The sequence below is a fragment of the Pelodiscus sinensis genome, chromosome 2 (genome assembly GCF_052426305.1).
Source record: "Pelodiscus sinensis isolate ZL-2025 chromosome 2, ASM5242630v1, whole genome shotgun sequence".
In the NCBI taxonomy this organism is placed as follows: Eukaryota; Metazoa; Chordata; order Testudines; family Trionychidae; genus Pelodiscus; species Pelodiscus sinensis.
The window spans coordinates 5,036,900-5,055,763 of NC_143053.1; the positions used below are offsets into that span (position 1 = coordinate 5,036,900).

General features: G+C 49.6%; 1 protein-coding gene across 4 annotated transcripts in view; it reads right to left on the minus strand.

Annotated features, from left to right (window-relative positions):
* Positions 1–18,864, minus strand: part of RHPN1 (rhophilin Rho GTPase binding protein 1) — a 64,747-nt gene that overhangs the window by 24,550 nt on the left and 21,333 nt on the right. For 3 of the 4 annotated variants that reach the window (XM_089776142.1, XM_075920002.2, XM_075920003.2), the window contains exons 4-9: positions 13,535–13,610; positions 11,294–11,371; positions 9,999–10,123; positions 8,942–9,108; positions 6,883–7,070; positions 1,531–1,687 (exon numbers count right to left, since the gene is read on the minus strand). In XM_089776142.1, coding sequence (XP_089632268.1) covers positions 1,531–1,687; positions 6,883–7,070; positions 8,942–9,108; positions 9,999–10,123; positions 11,294–11,371; positions 13,535–13,610 — 791 coding nt within the window. Of the gene's footprint in view, positions 1–1,530; positions 1,688–6,882; positions 7,071–8,941; positions 9,109–9,998; positions 10,124–11,293; positions 11,372–13,279; positions 13,448–13,534; positions 13,611–18,864 lie in introns of those variants that run through there. The other variant, XM_075920004.2, reaches the window with a different exon arrangement.

The following is an 18,864-nucleotide window of genomic DNA, read 5'->3' on the forward strand; positions in this document are numbered from 1 at the left end:
TCTCTCTGTGCACGTTCTGTGCCAGCTGGGGATTAAGCGGGGCCTGTTGCACTGGCTACAGATTGTTGCTCTGGACAAGGCCAGCATCTACTCAGGGAGGGGACGATTGCTGTGGCATCTGAACTGCAGGTGTCCGCGGCCTTCCCAAAGCCAGAATGGGCCCGACGTAGCAACGTGGGGACTCCCGCGTTGAGTCTTGCATCTCCCCTCCGCACAGCTATTCGCAGCAAGACAGCCAGTGGGCAAAACGCTCACTGCCTTGCAATGCTGTCGGCGTTACACCCTCCTCCCCAGCTGCTTCCAGGGCAGTATCCAAGCTTCCCTCCCCAAGGACCCCCCCCCTTCATGGTGCTTCCCTCCCAGCGTGGGCCTACTGACCCAGCACCCTCGCCCCACTCCGACTGTTACAGGCTCACTTTCTTCTGGACACCCGGGTGGAGTGAAGGACCGGGGGTGGGGAGGCGGGGGGGAAGAGGGGTGAGAGAGAATACAACCCCACCCCCGAAATGACCCTGTTGCTGCCGCCCCTTCCCACCACTCGGCAGGGAGCGCTCCAGAGGTGGGGTTAGAGCGCAGGCTTTTGGGGACAGGCGCCCGGCCTGGCTACCCTGCAAAGCGCATTGGGTGGGACCCACAGAGCTGTGCCGACTACAGTGGAGGAGGAGGGGATAGACTGTTCTCTAAGCTCCTCAGCCAGTGGTGCTGGGCTGCCTCTTTGGCCGGCAGGAGCCATTGAGAGCCAGGCCTCCCCGTCCTGCTGGGCAGGAAGCAGCAGTAGCAGCCTGCGGCACAGCCACGGGGAGATACACCAGGAACGTGCTGAGGCGGCTTTTATCGCACTGCCCGTCGGCGAGACCCCGGCCAAACCCCGCCCTGACCAGAGCGCGTTAAGTTAGCGTCTCAGACCCACATTGGTGGGCGGCTCCCGTCTGCTTACATGGGTCTAATCCCCTGCTCAAGTGCTCCCTGTGCTGGATGAGGGGAAGGGATCTGCCATCTCTCAGGCAAGCGCCTAAATCGACTGTAATTCTTCATTCTGCCCAATTAATATGCAATTAAATAACTGGACAACCACATGGAACCACTTCAATAGCAGAGAGAGAGAGACCGACCCACATCCGAGTGGCCCCCTAAACTAGCGGTTTGGGCACTCACGTGCCCGATGGCGAATCCCTGCTCAAATCTCTTCTCGTCGGGCAGAGTACACTAGCCACAGGCTAACGGTTATAAAAGAGATCGCCTCCTGCCCCACCCTGCTGTTCCTCAGAAGGATCGAATGTCACGCTTACCTCCTCTCCACACCCTGGTCTCGGTTTCAGACTGGAGCAAGGTTGCAGACGATTCTGTTTACACTAACGCGCCCTATGAGGTGTTCTGCTTCCTGCACTCTTATTTTGTGTGTCCCTCATTTTTGCTCACGTCCCACATTTGGCCCTTGCGGGACCAAGTGCTCAGCTGCTGCTTTGATGAATGCGGCCTAAAGACCGAAGCTAAACAAGTGTTTAAGGCAGCTGCGAGAGTCATACTCACAGGGGCAGTCGCAAAGTGCAACAGCAGCAAAGTAGTGGGAGAGGGCCTTGAAATGCTCGGACTTGACGTGAACCATGGTGGCCCATGAGAAAGGGACATAATCCTTCACGTGAGCCTGGGTCATGGTCTGATGCACCAACGAGTAGACTTCTTCAACCTGTAACCAGCAAACACACACTATTAATGAGCAGGCTCCAAGCAGACACCAGTTCAGCTGCAAGGCCGTGAATGGATAACACGGATGTAGTCTAGATATGCCCATAGCGTTAGCCTCCCCTTATGGGCAAGGCTAACAATCCAGCTAGCCCAATATCCGATCTGCTGACAACGGCCAACTTCAGGTGCTGCAGAAGGAATGAATAGAGCAGATGATCAAAGGATCCACCACCTCTCTGGCAATCAAAGGCTAAATAGTCTGAGAGATGGGGTGAAAGCCTCATCCCTTGGGACACAAAACTAGAATGGCCAAATCAACAGAACACATTTGGCAGGGGACAACCATGCACTAGCAGGGAGTAGGTCAGGCAACCCAGCCGGCTTCTTCCAGCTCTGATTTCTGTGGCACAATTACTTGTGTTTGTTTCAGGGCAACAAAGCACAACAGTACTTCCAGCTATCTTGCACTTTTAGCTCTAGATCTCACACTAACTGAGAAAATGAAGGCACAGGGATGTTAAGTGACTTGACCAAGGCCACACAGTCAGCTGCAGACCTGGGAATAGAATCCAGGTCTCTGAAATCCCAGAACTAAATGAGCTTAGTCCCAGATTTGTTCTACACAGTGCATTCACAGCAGCTGAAGAACACTCAAAGGGTCTACTGCATTACTTATCCCAACTAAAGCTATCATCCTGGCTTGGTGTTTTCACCCCAAAGTATCATCTTAGTAGATCAGTAAGGCGATGTCCACCCTAAGTTGACCTAAGTTATGCAACTCCAACTATGTGAATAATATAGCTGGAGCCAACATAGGGCATGTCTAGATTACCTCTCTTTCGAAAGAGGGATGTAAATTAGAAAGAACAAAATTGCAAATGAAGCCAGGATTTGAATTTCCTGCTCTTCATTTGCATAATGGCGGCCATGTGTTTTTGAAAAAGGGCTTTTCGAAAGTGAAACTGCTGTCTAGACGTGGTTCTTTCGGGGGAAAAAACCCTTTTTTGAAAGATTCTGTACTCCAAGTTTGCAATTTTGATCGAATTTACATCCCTCTTTCGAAAGAGAGATGTAGTCTAGACATGCCCATAGCGTAGGTACATCTACTGCAGTGTCTACACATGTTGGATTGACAGGCGGGTGTCTCGCTCTTCTCGTTTCGGATGAGGGTATCGGGTTAACTGGAAAACAACCTGCGGATGATTTGGTGGGTCTTCACCAGACCTGCTACATCAACCCCCCAGTGCATCGATCACCAGTGCATTTCCTCAGATGGTTGCGTCTATGTAACCTAGGACTCTTTAGAAACGAGGGAGGGTTCTATGGAGTCCTACATGGAGTGAGTATTTCTTGAGAACTCAATCTATTCTTGGTCTAGATCTAGCAACTGGTACCTGGATGGTAATGGAGTGCCACATGGGGACTGCATCACAGCAGTTAGCAATGCTAAGTGGACTGATTTAGGAGTTTAACTGCAGTTTAGGACTAGAGTTAGCAAAATATCCTTAAAACAGATTATGCATTAGGTCATCACAAAAACCAGGACTTCAAGGAACCTCAAGAGATAATCAAGTCCAGCCCCACCTCCCACACACCTTAAGGAAGGAGACCAAGTAAACCTAGATCATCTCTGACAGGGTCGGTCCAACCTGTTTCTTCAAAGTCTCCAATGACAGGGATTCCGCAACCTCCCACGGAAGCCTATTCCAAAATGTAACTACCCTCAGAGTTAAAATCGTTCTGTTAATAGCCAGCCTAAGTCTCCCTTGCTGCAGACTGAGCCTGTTTATAACAGCCCTTGCAACAGCTGAAGATTGATCTGTTTCCCCCTCCCCCGCTTCTCTTCAAGTCTAAGAGTTTAAAGGGTCTACAGGCAGTCCCCAACTTACGCGGATCCGACTTATGTCGGATCCGCACTTACGAACGGATCTTTTCTCGCCCTGGAGCTCACGGGCGGCGGGTCGCCACCCGTGTCCTCCGGGGCGAGAAAAACTTCTCCCGGACTCCCTGGTCTGCTGGGGGGGGGGGGGTGTCCAGCAAAGCCGCTGGACCCCCCCAGCCGACCAGGGACACCTGAGCAAAGCCGCTGCCTGGGCGGCTTTGCTCGGGTGTCCCTGGTCTGCTGGGGGGGGGGGGGGGGTCCAGCGGCTTTGCTGGACCCCCCCAGCAGACCAGGGGGACAGGAGCAAAGCCCGCCAGGCGGCGGGGGTCCTGCCGCCTGGGCGGCTTTTCTCGGGTCTCCCTGGTCTGCTGGGGGGGGGGGGGGGAGGGGCGCAGCTAGTGCCCCTTCCCCCCCAGCAGACCAGGCTTTTGTTGCGGGACGCCTCGGGTAGAGCAGCTGGGGTGCTGCCGGGTTGGTCCTGTGGGAACCTACCGGCAGCGCCCCAGCTGTTCTGTCCCAGGCTCCAGATTCAGCAGCTGTTGAAACTGATCAGGCTGATTCCAGGAAGCTGGGGGCAGAGCAACTCTGCCTCCGGCTTCCTGTAGTCAACCCCTGGTCAGTTTCAGTGGCAGCAGCTGAATCTGGAGCCAGTTCCGACTTACATACAAATTCAACTTAAGAACAAACCTATAGTCCCTATCTTGTACGTAACCCAGGGCCTGCCTGTACTTGCTTCATACATTAACCTTTGATTATTTTTGTTGCCCTCTGTGGGCTCTCCAATTTGTCCACATCTTTCCTACAGCCTGGCAGCCAGAACTGGACACAGCTCTTCATGTGAGGCCTCACCAATGCCATGTCTCACATGACACTCCTATTAAATACACCCAGAACGGTATTATCCCCTCAGAACAGCGCCACGTGGCTGACTCATTCCATCTGTGAGCCACTCCTCCGAGAGCAGCCCACCACCTAGCCGGTTACTCGCCCATTTTGTATATGGGCAGTTGATGCTTTCTTCCATTCCTTCCCAAGTGCAGTACTTGGCACTTTTCTAAACTGATTTTAATCTTCTTGATTTCAGACCAATTCTCCAATTTGTCAAGGATATTTTGAGTCCCAACTCTGTGCTCCAAGGTGCTTGCAACTAGGGATGCTTGGTAGCGGGTAATAGTAAGTGCATGAACTTTTATTGGTTAGTTAACTATTCTAGAGTTGCCACAGGGGGTGGGGCCGGCAGCCAGTACAGCAATCTGGCCCTACTCCCAGAGCCCCCTGCTACCCCATGCTGCTACCTCGGATACAGAGGCAGCAGGGCAGGATAGCAGCAGCCCCTGTCCATAGGGGATCCGAGTTCTCCACAGACAGAGGCTGCTGGGGAGGAGGGGGCGAGGGAGGCTTCCGCAAAGCAGCCCCTGTCCATGGCAAGCCAGTCTGGCCACGGACAGAGGCTGCTCCTCAGGTTGCAGAGCAGCCTCAGTCCGTGGCCAGTCTGGGCCCGCCTTGGGCAGGGGCTGCTGCTGTTGCTGTGAAGCAGCCTCTTCCCATGGCAAGCCCTCCTCTCCCACCCCCTTGCACTATGGACTCTAATCGAGGCAGCAGCCCAGTGTTGGGGGAGAAACATGTGACACCACGGAACTGGTGCTGGGGGTAACGGACTTTTAAACTGGCTCCCCCCCACCCTTGTTAGCTCTGTATCAGAGGCAGCAAGGGGAGGGGTGAAATGCGAGTAGTCAACTAGATTAATTGATAAACCTAGGTTTAGCAATGATTAATCTACCACTCATTCCCAGCCCTACTTGCACCCGCCCCCTCAACTCTGTGAGATTCACAGATCTGATGCGCTCTCCACTCCACTACTCAGGTCATTAGTTAAATATTAATTCATACCAGACCCATGACCAGACCCCACAAGATACATCCACCCGACTGTTGACAGCAAGTGATTAATAATCATTTGGAGTATAGAAGCTTCAGGGGGTAGCCGAGTTGGGTTTTTTCCTGTAACAGACTAACAAATGGTCTGGTAGCATTTTATAGACTAAAAAAAAACCATGTAGATGGTATCATGATCCCATCTACATGTTTTGTTAGTCTATAAAGTGCTACCAGACCATTTGTTGTTTTTTTCCTGAGTATAGTCTTTTGACTAGTTATTCACCAGCCTTATAGAAATTTTGTCTACAGTACATGTTCCTAGTTTGGTTATGAGAATGCCATGTCAGACTGCTAAAATCAAGATACATCATGTCTGCTGTTTCCCCTCCCCATCCTGTTACAGAATGACAATAATCAAGGGGAAAAAAAAAATCAAGCCAAAGTAATCCAGTCCTTATAGAATTATCTTCTAGGGCGGGCACTTGCAAAATGATTACTAGTTTGTTCTAGTATTTTTCCAGGTAACACAGTTTGGCTGACTGATCTATAGTTATTTCTTGAGCCCTTTTTGTTCTCTCTTTTAAAGTTGGAAAACCATAGTTCCTTTCTCCAGTCCCCTGGAACACTCACTCATCTCTTAAGAGTACAAGAACAGATATATGGAGTTCATCTAGCCCAATATTCACTCTTCCCTGTAAGAAGCTGTGTTTGTGTGTGGCTGATCAGGCGAGATTCAAATGCCACCCAGCTGATTAGCAGAGCACCCACCACTAGCTGTTGGTACTGGTGGTGCACATTTCTCTGTGCACATAAAATTATTCCACACGTGGATGGAAAAGCTGAGGGAATGTTGCCTGTATCATCTCTCTGACAGTGACCAATGTCGGACACCATGGAAAGAAAAAACAGAACAGGGTAACTGAGTGATCCATCATCCCCTGTCAGCCCATCCCAGTCACGAGATTGTGTCAGTTAAGGACTCATGTATGACTTAGCCCCAATTATCACAGAAGTTTCCTTTTTTTTTTTTTGGAAGTAAGGATTAAGATTTAGCAATATTTACAGCTATTCAGGCATGGGAGCGCCCAGGAACCTGACAGCTGCCCCTCCCTATAGCTGTGACTAATGGTTACATTTCACCTAGTGGGCAATGAGCGTGCATAGCCCACAGTGCCTCCCTTGGCTCATTGCAATAATGACAACTCCATGTAGTCCCATCTCATTCCCTCCTCCCGGCCCCCCACTTCCCCACTGGGCATGCCTCATCCCTAGCCCCAAGCCAGCCGTGCTTCCTCCTCCACCTCCCTTGCTCAAGGGCGCTGCGTGGCCCTCCCTGCTGATGCTCCTCTTTTCCCACCACACCCAGGATGGCTAAGCAAAGCCAAGAGATGGGCAGCTTTGCCGGGTTTAGACAGAAGCCGTGCGGCAAGATGTACCCTGGCTGCTTCCTGTGCCAGCTGCAGCTGTGTGAAGAAGTCCTTCTGGGCGCTGGTCAGGAGGACTCTCTCGAAGACGCACTCCTGCACCTGGGCAATCATCAGTCGCACGAGCATGTTCAGCGAGGCCGTGCTCATGTCCAGGCTGGGGGCGTTGGAGAAGTTTTCCTTCAAGTAGTTAAAGGCACCTGCATGAATAGAAGCAACTGGAGTGAGATGTTCCCCAAAGCCCTTCCGCTTACAAGGTTAGAGCCAAGTGGAGGACCGGGCAACGCAAGTAGCAGTGGGCATCACCACCACCCTCCTTGGGATTAGCAGAGCAGTAGTCGACAGGCATCGATATGCCTGGCATGTCACATGGTTAGGACTCATGCGCTGGGCTCTCCAAACGCCTCCGGGCCCCGGGACATTGCTGCTGCCTGCGTGGACTGCGTGTGCTCTCGACTCCGCAGCTCACGCTGCTCTGTGTCATGAGTGACAGTGATTAGGACGCGCTGGTGAATGAGTGCAGAGATCTAAAGGGCTTCCAGACACCACCAGTCACGCATGCCTCAGAACGAGGCACTTTCAATACTGCTCATGAAGTCTTGTTGCAGGGAAGGTGACATGGGGCACCTGCCCTACACTGGGCTCTCAGAAGGGCTAATAGGAGCTGCCAATCAAAGTCAGGCGGGCTCACAGAAGACAAACTACAGTACAGAGCAGCTACAGTCACTCCCTGGAGCTTGAGGAGGGAGGAGGACTGGCTGCCTTGCAGAGTGAAGGCAACAAGCACTCTGCAGAGCAGTGCTGCCGATGAAGACCTGGGGAACTAAAAGCAGCTGCGGGTAGGCTGCGGGGAACTGCAGGCTGAGGCCTTGAGCCAAGAGGAAAGAGGCTGGAGCTGTGGGGAGATATATTGATGAGTCAGAGGGGGCACTGCAAGCAGCAGCCACAATCCGCTTGGGTGGGAGTCAGAGTTGTGGGTGGGCGTGGGTTCCCTGGATCCCAAGATCCTGTCTGCCAACAGTGGCCAATGCCAGATGCCCCAGAGGGAGTGAACAGAACAGAGAATCATCAAGTGATCCCTCCCCTGTCACCCATTCCCAGCATCTGACAAACAGAGGCCAGGGACACCATTCCTGCCCATCCTGACTAATAACCATTGATGGACTTAACCTCCATGAATGTATCTAGATTTTTTTGAACCCTGTTGAAGTCCTGGTCTTTACCACATCCTCTGGCAAGGAGTTCCACAGGTTGACTGTGAGCTGAGTGAAGAAAAACTTCCTTTTGTTTGTTTTAAACCTGCTGCCTATTCATTTCGTTTGGTCACCCCTAGTTCTTATATTGTGGGAATAAGTAAATAAGTTTTCCTTATTCACTTTCCACACCAGTCATGATTTTATAGACCTCTCTCCTATCCCCCCCTCAGTCTCCTCTTTCCTAAGATAAAAAGTCCCAGTCGCTTTAACCTCTCTTCATATGGGACCTTTTTCAAACCCCTAATCATTTTTATTGCCCTTTTCTGAACCTTTTCCAATGCCAAGAGATCTTTTTTGAGATGAGGCGACTACATCTGTACACAGTATTTAAGAAGTGGGTGTACCATGGTTTTAGAGAGGCAATAAAATATTTTCTGTCTTATTCTCCATTCCTTTTTTCATGACTCCTAACATGCGGTTTGATTTTTTGACTGCTGCTACACACTGAGTAGCTGTTTTCAGAGAACTATCCACTCCAAAGATCTCTCGAGTAGTTGTAGCCAAATTAGTCCCCGTCATGTTGTATGTATGGTAGGAATTATTTTTTCCAATGTGCATAACTTTACATTTAGCAACATTACATTTCATTTGCCTTTTTTTTTTTTGCCCAATCACTTAATTTGGTGAGATCTTTTTGAGGTTTGGTGAGATTTTATAGCACAGCAAAGAGTTAGGGGGCACTGCCAGAATGTATGCAGCTAGCAAACATTCAACACCAAAGTCTCTCCCTTCAAACGAACAATAAAGTCCTCTTACCATTTTTTCCCCCGTTTAAAAACAAAAACAAAATGATCACCCCTCAATAGCTGCCTTACCGGCTGCCTTTTGAAAAGCGTCTATGGCCCGGTCGACCCCTGGCAGAGTCATGCGGTCCTGCCGGGCCCCTATCTGGGTGTGCAGAGCCCCGATGTTGAAGAGCACGCTTCCCTTTTCAAAAGCCAGAGCACGCTGATGGGAAGGGACTCCAGTGAGCGAGTCATACCTAGAGACAGGGGGGAGAAGACAAATTTGCAGCTTAAAACCCAGACTTGCCAGCATGCACAGGAGTATGGTCTATAAGCCTACCAAGAGGCTTGAAAACCCAGCCACTTTCAGTGTCTATATTGGGAGGAGAGCACTCATCACTGTGGCCATGAAGTGTTAAAGATTCCAAGGCCAGAGGGGACAACTGAAATCATCTAGCCTGAGTTCCTGTGTAACACAGGCCAGAGCCCTGCCCCAAAGTAAAGCCTAGAGCCGATCTGTTAGAAAATCACCCAAATCTTGATTTGGAGAAGGTCAGCAATGGGCAAGCCACCACAAAACAAACAATGCCCATGCACGGCTTTCCACAGGGCCGTCTGTGCCCAACCTGAACACATCCACTCAAGATCGGACATGAAGGAGACCTCAGGGGCACTGTTGTTTCAAACACACACAATCCTCTTGCCATTGAGTAAGCTCCAGATTCGTTTGCTGCTCACTATGTATTCCTAGTTTGCTCAACATGAATCCGAAACTGATCAACCTCTGCACTGATTCTACGACTTGCTGGGAAGGCTCTCAAATCACTGACCGATCGCAGGGAGGTTATGCTGCCCTTAAAGATACAGGAGGATTAAACCCCCCACCCTGCAGACTTTAAGGGATTTGCTTAAGGCCATGTGGAATGTAGTGCTGGAACCCAAATCTCCACGTTAATGCATCCAACTTCTGGAGATGAGGACAGACAAAAGGGCAGATTTCTGGAATATTTCAGAGGAACATGGTTTAGAGAGCCCCTGAGCATCTGGCTGGATTTACCCACAGCCCTCACCAAAAAAACCAACAGCACTGAGACTACACAAAAGTGTAAAAGACAGAACAACCCCGCTCTCACACACACACACTGACCAGTGAAAGAAGACACCCAAGTTTTTATTGGGAGGGAAGAATCGGTTGTCCAGGAAGTAAAGCTGGTTGTAATATTCCATCAGAAGTTCCAGCCCCGCCTCGTTCCGGCTGGGAGTCCGCATGGCCTGTGGAAGAGGAGGGAAAGAGGAAACAAGCTTTTGGATGTCAAAAAGGGCACCACTTGGCCGAGACAACACAAGGCGTATGCGTCACTCAGCGCCCCTTTCGCACTATTCTGAGGGGCCAAGTGTGGGATTTAGGAGGGGCAGAAGCCTTGGCTTTGGCAGAAGGGGGACGAATTTCACCCTATCGGAAAGTCTTTTCCCATGCTAGAATGAGACACGGATCAAGGGAGAAAGGGGAACAGCATACAGTCACAATTAGAGACTGCGCCTATGCATGGTACAAGAGGGCTGAAGGAGTTATTGGCAAACCTCTAACTTTTGAGCGCTTGTCTCTGCAACCTTTTAACACAGACATTTTGGATGTAACCGTGTGCATCCATTGTTGGCACCACCTTACTCCTATGAAGCCTAACAGAAGAGGAAGAGCAAGTTACATAATGCCCAGCCCTAGGCTGAACTATTATGACAGACCTCAGCAAACTAAGGGTGTTTGTACTGCAGCCTCACTGAGACAGCTGCATCTACCAACCAAAGCTTGGGGGGAAAATAGGAAATGTGATCAAACGTGGAATGGGAAGCAGCTCAGTTGGACTTCCAAGGCAATTTAAGACGACATGTTTTAATAGAGTTGGACTGGAGCAGAATACTATGATTAATTAAAGCGTAAAACTTAGTCTTTCCATTCTAGCACTGGGCTTTTTGGCGGCAAGTTATCGGAGGCTCAGATGCTAGGGTATATTCTTGATAATTAATTCTGACAGTTGACAGTCCCATTTTAATATTTCCTCAAAAGGGCCCCAAATCCTTAGTCCTGGAGGAATTCTGCACTTACTGCATTTGGAGCCAAAGGGGGGAATTCGGCAATTTTACTATGGCTATAAATGCAGGAAGCGCAGAATTCCCCCAGGACTGTATCCTGTGGCTTGACCCACATAATACACCGTTGCATCAACACAGTATTTTGTAACCTACAAACTGAACTGCAATTTTTCCAACATGTGCTCCAGGGAATCTCAGATCCGGGAGGATATAAAATACAGTGTTCCAGGACAGCTCTTGAAGGGAAGTGTAAATTCCACCCATGGAGGAGTTAATGGATTTGCAAAGATTTTTCTCCTGAATTGGCCAAACCAGGATGGATTTTTCTTTTGAAGCGTGAGGGTCACAAACCTGCCGCAGCTCCATGAACTCTTTGATTTCCTTGTCAAATGAAATGTCATCTTCCCCATAATGGTCACGGATGAAATCCTGTGGGGGGGGGGGGGGGGAGAAGAGGAGGGGAGAAGAAAAGCTTTTGGCTTACTTTGTTGGGTGATGGATTTCTGTGGCTACCAAACAAGCAACTCACCAGCCCTTAGCAAAAGGAGTCGATCCTTTCTAAGCACATGGCAAACAATGCCAGGAGACAACTCCACAGTCCCACAACATCCCCTGAACTCACAAAGCTTCAAAACAGGTTAATACACAGAGGTTCATAGAGGGCTGGTTTGGCTTCTCTCCACAACAGATTGTAGGACAATTCTTTGGTGGCTTTTCCACGGCTTTCATCCCTTCTACAGCTAAAAGTGATAGGGACACGATCTAGCTTTTATTTGCAATGCCTTAGAAGCTGGTGTTACTGTGACACACAGGCCTTTCGGCAATGGGTCCCTTATCCTTCATAAACAACTCATTTCAGACTTGACAAACTCACTACACCACATACATTACATTGCTTACAGAGAATTTACCCATTAAAGGGTAACACAAAAGGACTCTGCTGAAAGTTTGCAACTTATTGATCACACATCATGGCATGATTATGTACAACTGGATATTTAAGGAATAATAAAACTCTATTGACGTTTATGCCTTTGAGTTCTTCAGTTTAAAAGGAGTCAACAGGAGGACAGCTGATTCACACAGATGGGAGGTGCCCCCCTTCCCCAGGCTGTGATGTAACACAAGCTCAATTGTCCACCACTGGCCCAATCACAGAACAGCCAATGAAAATCCAAAAGAGAAATGCAAGTTATCAAATCTCTGTTGAGTTAAAAAAAAAAAAAAAAAAGGACCGTAAACAGGAGACTGCGGTGTCTAGGAATAAAGACAAGAGAGACAGTGGAAAGAGGCACGCTGGAGCCAGAGAGGCAACATCTTGAGGGGTGTTTTTCCAGGAGAAACTGGATCTCATTTCCTGTGATGGCAGCTGGGGTGACTTCCATTCCATTCCTGGGTCTGTTGCTAAAGCCAGCAATGGACTGAACCCATCCCAGTGCTTCCCCACCCTCCTAGGGAAGTAGTTTTTCCTAATATCCAATGTAGACCTTCCCCACTGCAACTGGAGACCATTGCTCCTTGTTCTGCCATCTGTCACCATTGAGAACAGCCCCTCTCCATCCTCTGTGGAAACCCCCTTCAGGAAGTTGAAGGCTGCTACCAAATCCCCCCTCACTCTTTTCTTCTGCAGACTAAAGAAACCCAAATCCCTCAGCCTCTCCTCGTAAGTCATGTGCTCCAGCCCCCTCATCATTTTGGTTGCCCTCCGCTGGACCCTCTCCAGTACGTCCACATCCTTTCTATATAGGGGGGGGCCAGAACTGGACACAGTACTCCAGATGTGGCCTCACCAGTGCTGAATCAAGGGGAATAATCACTTCTCTAGATCTGTTGGCAATGCTCCTCCTAATGCACCTAATATGCCTTTGGCCTTCTTGGCTACAAGGGCGCCCTGTTGACTCGTATCCAGCTTCTCATCCACTGTAACCCCCAGGGCCTTTTCTGCAGAACTGCTACTCAGCCAGTCAGTCCCCAGCTTGTAACAATGCCTGGGATTCTTCAGTCCCAAGTGCAGGACTCAGCCCTTGTCCTTGTTGAACCTCATCAGAATACTTTCAGCCCAATCCTCCAATGAGTCTAGGTCACTCTGGACCCTGTCCCTACCCTCCAGCATCTCTATTTCTCCCCCTAAATTAGTGTCATCCGCAAACTTGCTGAGGGTGCAATCCATCCCCTCATCCAGGAGATTAAATAAAACCGGCCCTAGAACCGATCTTTGGGGCACTCCACTTGAAAACGTTAACCTGCAAGGCCAAGACAGGGCTGGCACAGCCCAGAGAAGAGTGCAAGAGTGGTAGGGAGCGAATAGCCAGCTTGCCCCAAGCAAGACTCCCTTACCTGGGGGCAGGAGGTAACATGGTGTCGAGCGATTCTTGGTACGCTGAGAACATCACAGTTACAAAGAAAAAGAGCAGAAAACGTTGAAGCTGCATGTTTAGCTTCCCACCTGCCAGCCCTCCCTCCCTCCCCACTTTCTTTCCCAACGCACATGACAGTACTCTTTATGCAGAAATATTTAGTCAAGTCCTCATGACCTGCCCATAGTTAGTTCATACAGCACATGTCAACTCAAATAACTTTAAGCAGGCTTACCTTTAATGGGGACATTAAATCCATCTCCTTAGTCTCCTTTAGCCCCAAAGGAATCATGGGGACGCTGATGGAGTCACTAAAACGAGAGATGACAGACAAGCACAATTTACGTTTCCAATCACTATTATCTTACACGTGTAAGGGATCCTCATGCTTCAGGCCATAAGTGATCACAAGCTGGGGTCAGGAAGAAACGTCACCTGATTAGAATGGCAAATATGTGGTTTTTAGTTCTCTCTGTGGCAGCCAGCATGGGCCCAGTGTCAGAGACTCGTCAGGTCATTACTATCATCCAGTGGGAGCACATTTTATACTCTTCTTTGACCTACTTCAAGGCAGCCCAAATGCTATAGTCCGAGTATCTCCAGTTAACGGTCACTCCACTATGGTGTTGACCAGGACTCCATTAACATCAAAGCCGGAACGCCCACTTAACTTAAGAGACCGGGCTGTGAGAAAGCCCATGGAAACCAGACCCAGATATTCTCAGCTGTGGTGGTTTGGAAAGAACTTGCATCAGGAGCAGCATTTTACCTCGACAGTTTGAGTCACTCCTACATCTTGTTAGGATCTGCAGTGTGTGGGTAAGCCAATACGGTGCTTTTAGGTTGATATTTTAAGGTTTTTAAAAGCAGCCAAAAGATAGAAACTGAATTGGCTGCAAGGGTCTAAGGTGTTTTAGTGAAGATCTCCTGGGCTGAGCAAAGGTCAGGGATCCAGCAGTTCCCAGTTCCACTCCCAGGCTTGACTGTTAAGAGACTTGCCCAAAGGGGTGGAAGTTAGGATGACTTAAGTTCCTGCCACCTATAAAACGGGGATTTTCACACTGGTCCTGTGATGTAGGCCAATGCTTGTAAAAACAGTCCGAAGATGCAAAGTGTTCATTAATGTGGGTCTCAAACTGTTTCAACATCAATTTTTAAAAAGAAGATTCTTGTCTAGGATGTAAGCAACTAGTGAGGTAGTCGAGTCACTACTCAACTAGTCACTCCTCTGGCTTGCTGCCTCTGCATCAGAGGCACTAAGTGGGGGGCGGGGAGAGGGAGGAAGGTAGCAGGAGTCAGTGCTAAGGGAAGTTGGCTTAAAAGCTGGTTCCCGCAGCAACGTCTCCGCACAGGGGAGAGGAAAGAGGGGGGAAGAGGGGGAGGAGGAGAGACAGGGAGGAGAGGCAGGGACCCAAGCAGTCTCCACTCTTGTGGGTTCCCCACTACACCTCTTCCTTTAAACGTACAAGAGCCGCAAGTGGCTCTTGTAAATTTCAAAGGCCATGGAGCAGCGGGATAGTCACCTAATCGAGTAGTTGATGGAAATTCCATTGACCAGGGTGGTCTGGCCCGGCAAGATACCAGGAATTTCTTGATGGAACATTGTGTCCGCACACCGTTGCCCTTCACTCCAAGTGGCTCCACGTCCGTGCTATATGCACCACGCAGAGCCCGACCTGCCGCCTGCCGGACATGATGCACGAGGTGGAGCTTGAGGGGCATGCAGTGGTGACGTCATAGGGAGGGCTGTTCTTAACCCATTTCCTGGGCCTATTTTGATTGCCAGTACACTCCTGCCATTGACTACTCAATTAGCTGATTAACTGAAATTTAACATCCCTATTCCTGTCAAGTAGTTTAAGATGCGCATTTAAGTGACTACAAGATAAAATGCAGCCCTGGCTTGATGGTTAAAATGTGAAAAATCTGAATTTTCATTCCATACCTTAGTTGACAAGAAGTTAAAGTAATAGCAGCAGGTCACCGTGTCTGCCGAATATTGCAGTTGCCACACTGCAATTTGGCCAAGCGATCCGCTCAATCTGGGTTCAGACCAGTTTGCAGAAAAGCTCAAGTCTCTTCCCTCAGGCTGTGTCCAGACTCAGGGGTTTTTTCAAAAAAAGTAGCCTTTTTTCGAAAAAACTTCACCTGCATCTAGACTGCAGCTGCGTTCTTTCGAAATTAAATCGAAAGAATGCGGCTTTTCTTTCGACGGTGGTAAACCTAATTCCACGAGGAAGAACGCCTTCTTTCGAAAGTGCTCTTTCGAAAGAAGGCGTTCTTGAAAGCAAACAGGCTTTTTAGAAAGAGAGCATCCAGACTCACTGGGTGCTTTCTTTCGAAAAAGCGGCTTGCTTTTTCGAAAGTTCCGCGTGCAGTCTAGACGCTCTCTTTCGAAAGAGGCTTGCAGTCTAGACATAGCCCTAGTGGGCAGGAGCTGAACACCAAATCAAGAACCCCAGTGCTGGGAAATTTCAAATGGGACCTGGGCACCAGATCTCCACATTTGGAGCCAGAGACTTGATTTTGGCAAGTAGCGACAGGGGGCCCAATTCCGCACTCAATGCTGTAATTCCATTGACTTGCAAATTAGTGTCATTCTGGGTCACCAGGTGAGAGCAGAATCAAGCTCCGCCAAGTTCAGCCCTTGATTAGCAAGGTTCAGCTTGGGCCCCCAACATCTCCAGAGAGCATTACCCAAATACAAGTGTCTCTTCCAAGTCCACAGGCAGATCTGGAAAGAAGACTCCTGCACAGATGAGAAAACACAGCAAAGCGAGCCCCGAGCAGTTATGATCCCACTTCTGGCTGCGTCTGTGATGGCCCCTTTGCGATATAAATCGGCAAATCCAGGATCTTCCATCAGAGCAGATCTGTTACCCATTCCCCTGTCAAACCAGAGCCTCCCTAATGGACCTACAACTGTTTATTTAAAGTTAGGAACTTATCTAAACCCCTTTACAGGGACATGCTAGCACAAACACACACAGCCTCCCAAAGGGCTGGTTCAAAGAGGCAGGAAAGGCTAGGACAGTGAGATCTGGAGAGGGTCACCTGGGGTCAGGACCATTACAGTCACTGTTTATATAATAACAGGTTATTTAACCCAGGCCTCTCATTAACACCAAGAGCTTATCAGCAGTTTCTGAACGATCACATGCTCATGAAAAATCAAGGGAGGGAGAAAAACAAACAGAGACATCTAGATCTGTTCATACTTACTCAGTCACTGAACAGCCAGCCTCCTGGGAGCTATAATGAGTGTGGAAAAGGGGTATCACTTTCTCTCCCATGAGATTCAATCTGAGCCAAATGCCACAAATAAATGAAGGGAGGGGTTGTTTGGTGGTTTTTTGAACTGCACCAAACAGCGCCAATGGGGAGTACCAAACAGGGAGTGACAGAGCTCAAGAGCACAACAGCAGCCCCCTGCCACACCAAGCAGGCAAGAGGGGAAAGGCTTGGAGTGGCAGGGGGCTGCTGTTGTGCTTTGGGCAGGGGCGATGGGGGAGGGATAGCTCAGTGGTTTCAGCATTGGCCTGCTAAACCCAGGGTTGAGTGTTCAATCCTTGAGGAAGCCACTTAGGAATCTGGGACAAATCTTTGTCAGGGATGGTACTTAGTCCTGCCGTGAGGGCAGGGGACTGGACTCAATGACCTCTCAAGGTTCCTTCCAGCTCTATGAGATATGTATATCTCCCTCTAGATCTAGCCTTAGTGGCTGTATACCACTGGAGAAGTGAAAAAAAGCTGCAGTCTGATATAGTTCGCTACATTCAGAGGCTGCTGCACGGCCCCAGTGGGAGATGAGGGTGCTCAGCACATTACAGGGGAGACCTCAGGGTGCTTCCCCCTACATGCTTATTTTTAAAGAGGCCAGCATGCAGACCAGCCACCCAGGCAGATCCTGGGGAGGGAGGGTCCGTTTCCTTTCACTATCTTTATAACACTGCAAACTGAGCACGGCTCATTTGCGGAGCATGAAACCTCCCCTCTGCAAACTTTGCCCTATTGGAATACAAGTATCACACAGTAAGAAGGGACATCAAGGCAGCTCCACAGGCAGCACACACTGACCTGGAGCGTGTGTGTGTGTGTGTGTGTCTGTGTGTTGTGGGGGGCAAGGGGGGGAACGCCAACAGGCGGAACTAAACCGGAGATCTCTGGAACTTAGTGCAGGAGCCTCTACAGCTAAGGCTGTAGAGCAAACTCATTCTCTCTCTTTGTTAGCAAGTGGAGACACTGCCTACACCAGAGATCAATCTTCTGGAACCCGATTTAGCGGATCTAGTAAAGACCTGCTAAATCAAATGTTGAGGACACCTCTGGACAGCGCCGGTACTTCGATTCGCAAAGAGTAAGAGAAGCCGACGGGGCATTTGCTCCCGTGGACCTCCCACTGGGAAGACGGCACCAAGCTTGGCTTACAGCAGGTCGACTCCAGCTACATTATTTACATCAGGCATAGACCTGGCCTAAGTGTCACTACAGTTCCCCCCGCACCCAGTAGATTTGGGGGTTTCATGCGCACAAGGGAGGGGTGGGGGAGTCATGTCGAGCTCTGAGACAGCTGCAGCATCCCTGATATTTACACCTCAGGCATTTCTTCCCTTCTCACCCAGATAAACAGCTCAGCTGAGACGTCCCAGCATGTTAGCTTGCTGCTGGCTACAGTGCTAGGACTACCTCTGCTGTGAGTCAAGCAGATGAGATTGCTGGGTAAGCATTTCCAAGCAGCGATGTGCTGCAATTTATAAAAGTTCTTGCCTCTTAAAAAAACCCAAAAAACAAAAAAACCCACCAAACGGGGAAATGAAAGAATGTGAATAATCCACTTCACAAGAAACAGAGCAGCAAGAACAGGAGGCTAAGCACCTACTTCCATTACATACACAAGCATCACCTGCAGACAGTGCAAATCATGTGTTGGGAGGGGGAAGGGGGGTTTCCTTACACACACCCCCCACCATAGTCTTAGGAGAGATTTTTTTATCCACGTAAGACTTGCTTTATTCCTCCTGCATCAGCCTGCCACACCTGTCAAGTGCCATCTATATCAAAGCACTTAAAAACATTAGCTGATACAGCCTCGTGGCTATTACCCCCATTTTACAGATGGACAGAGCGAGGCACAGAGACTAAAGGGCTCTCTCAAGGTTACAGAGCAAGTCATGGGAAGGGCTGGTCCACAGCCCAGATCTCCCGGTCTCAGACCTGTGCTATCTACTGGTTAGTACACGGAGAGGGGGACAATTCCTACAGCCCAGATGTGCAGACACAACTAAGGCTCCTGTCAGCTCTTCACATCCAGCCCTGTTCTCCGTTTTCTCTCCTCTGGCCCGGAGCCAGTGGGTAGTTTGGGAAAGAGGAGGGTGCAGAGACCACAACTCTCTCCATAACTTCCCTGAGTAACGGGTCCCTGCGTCCACTTTGCAAACTTACCGAGGCTTACCACAGACCAAGGGTATCCCCCTCTCGGTATTTATATTGTGCCCATCACCATGGGGATTTGGCACCTGGGTGCCTAACACATCTGATTTCCCAGGGTTTGGGCCACTTTCTCCA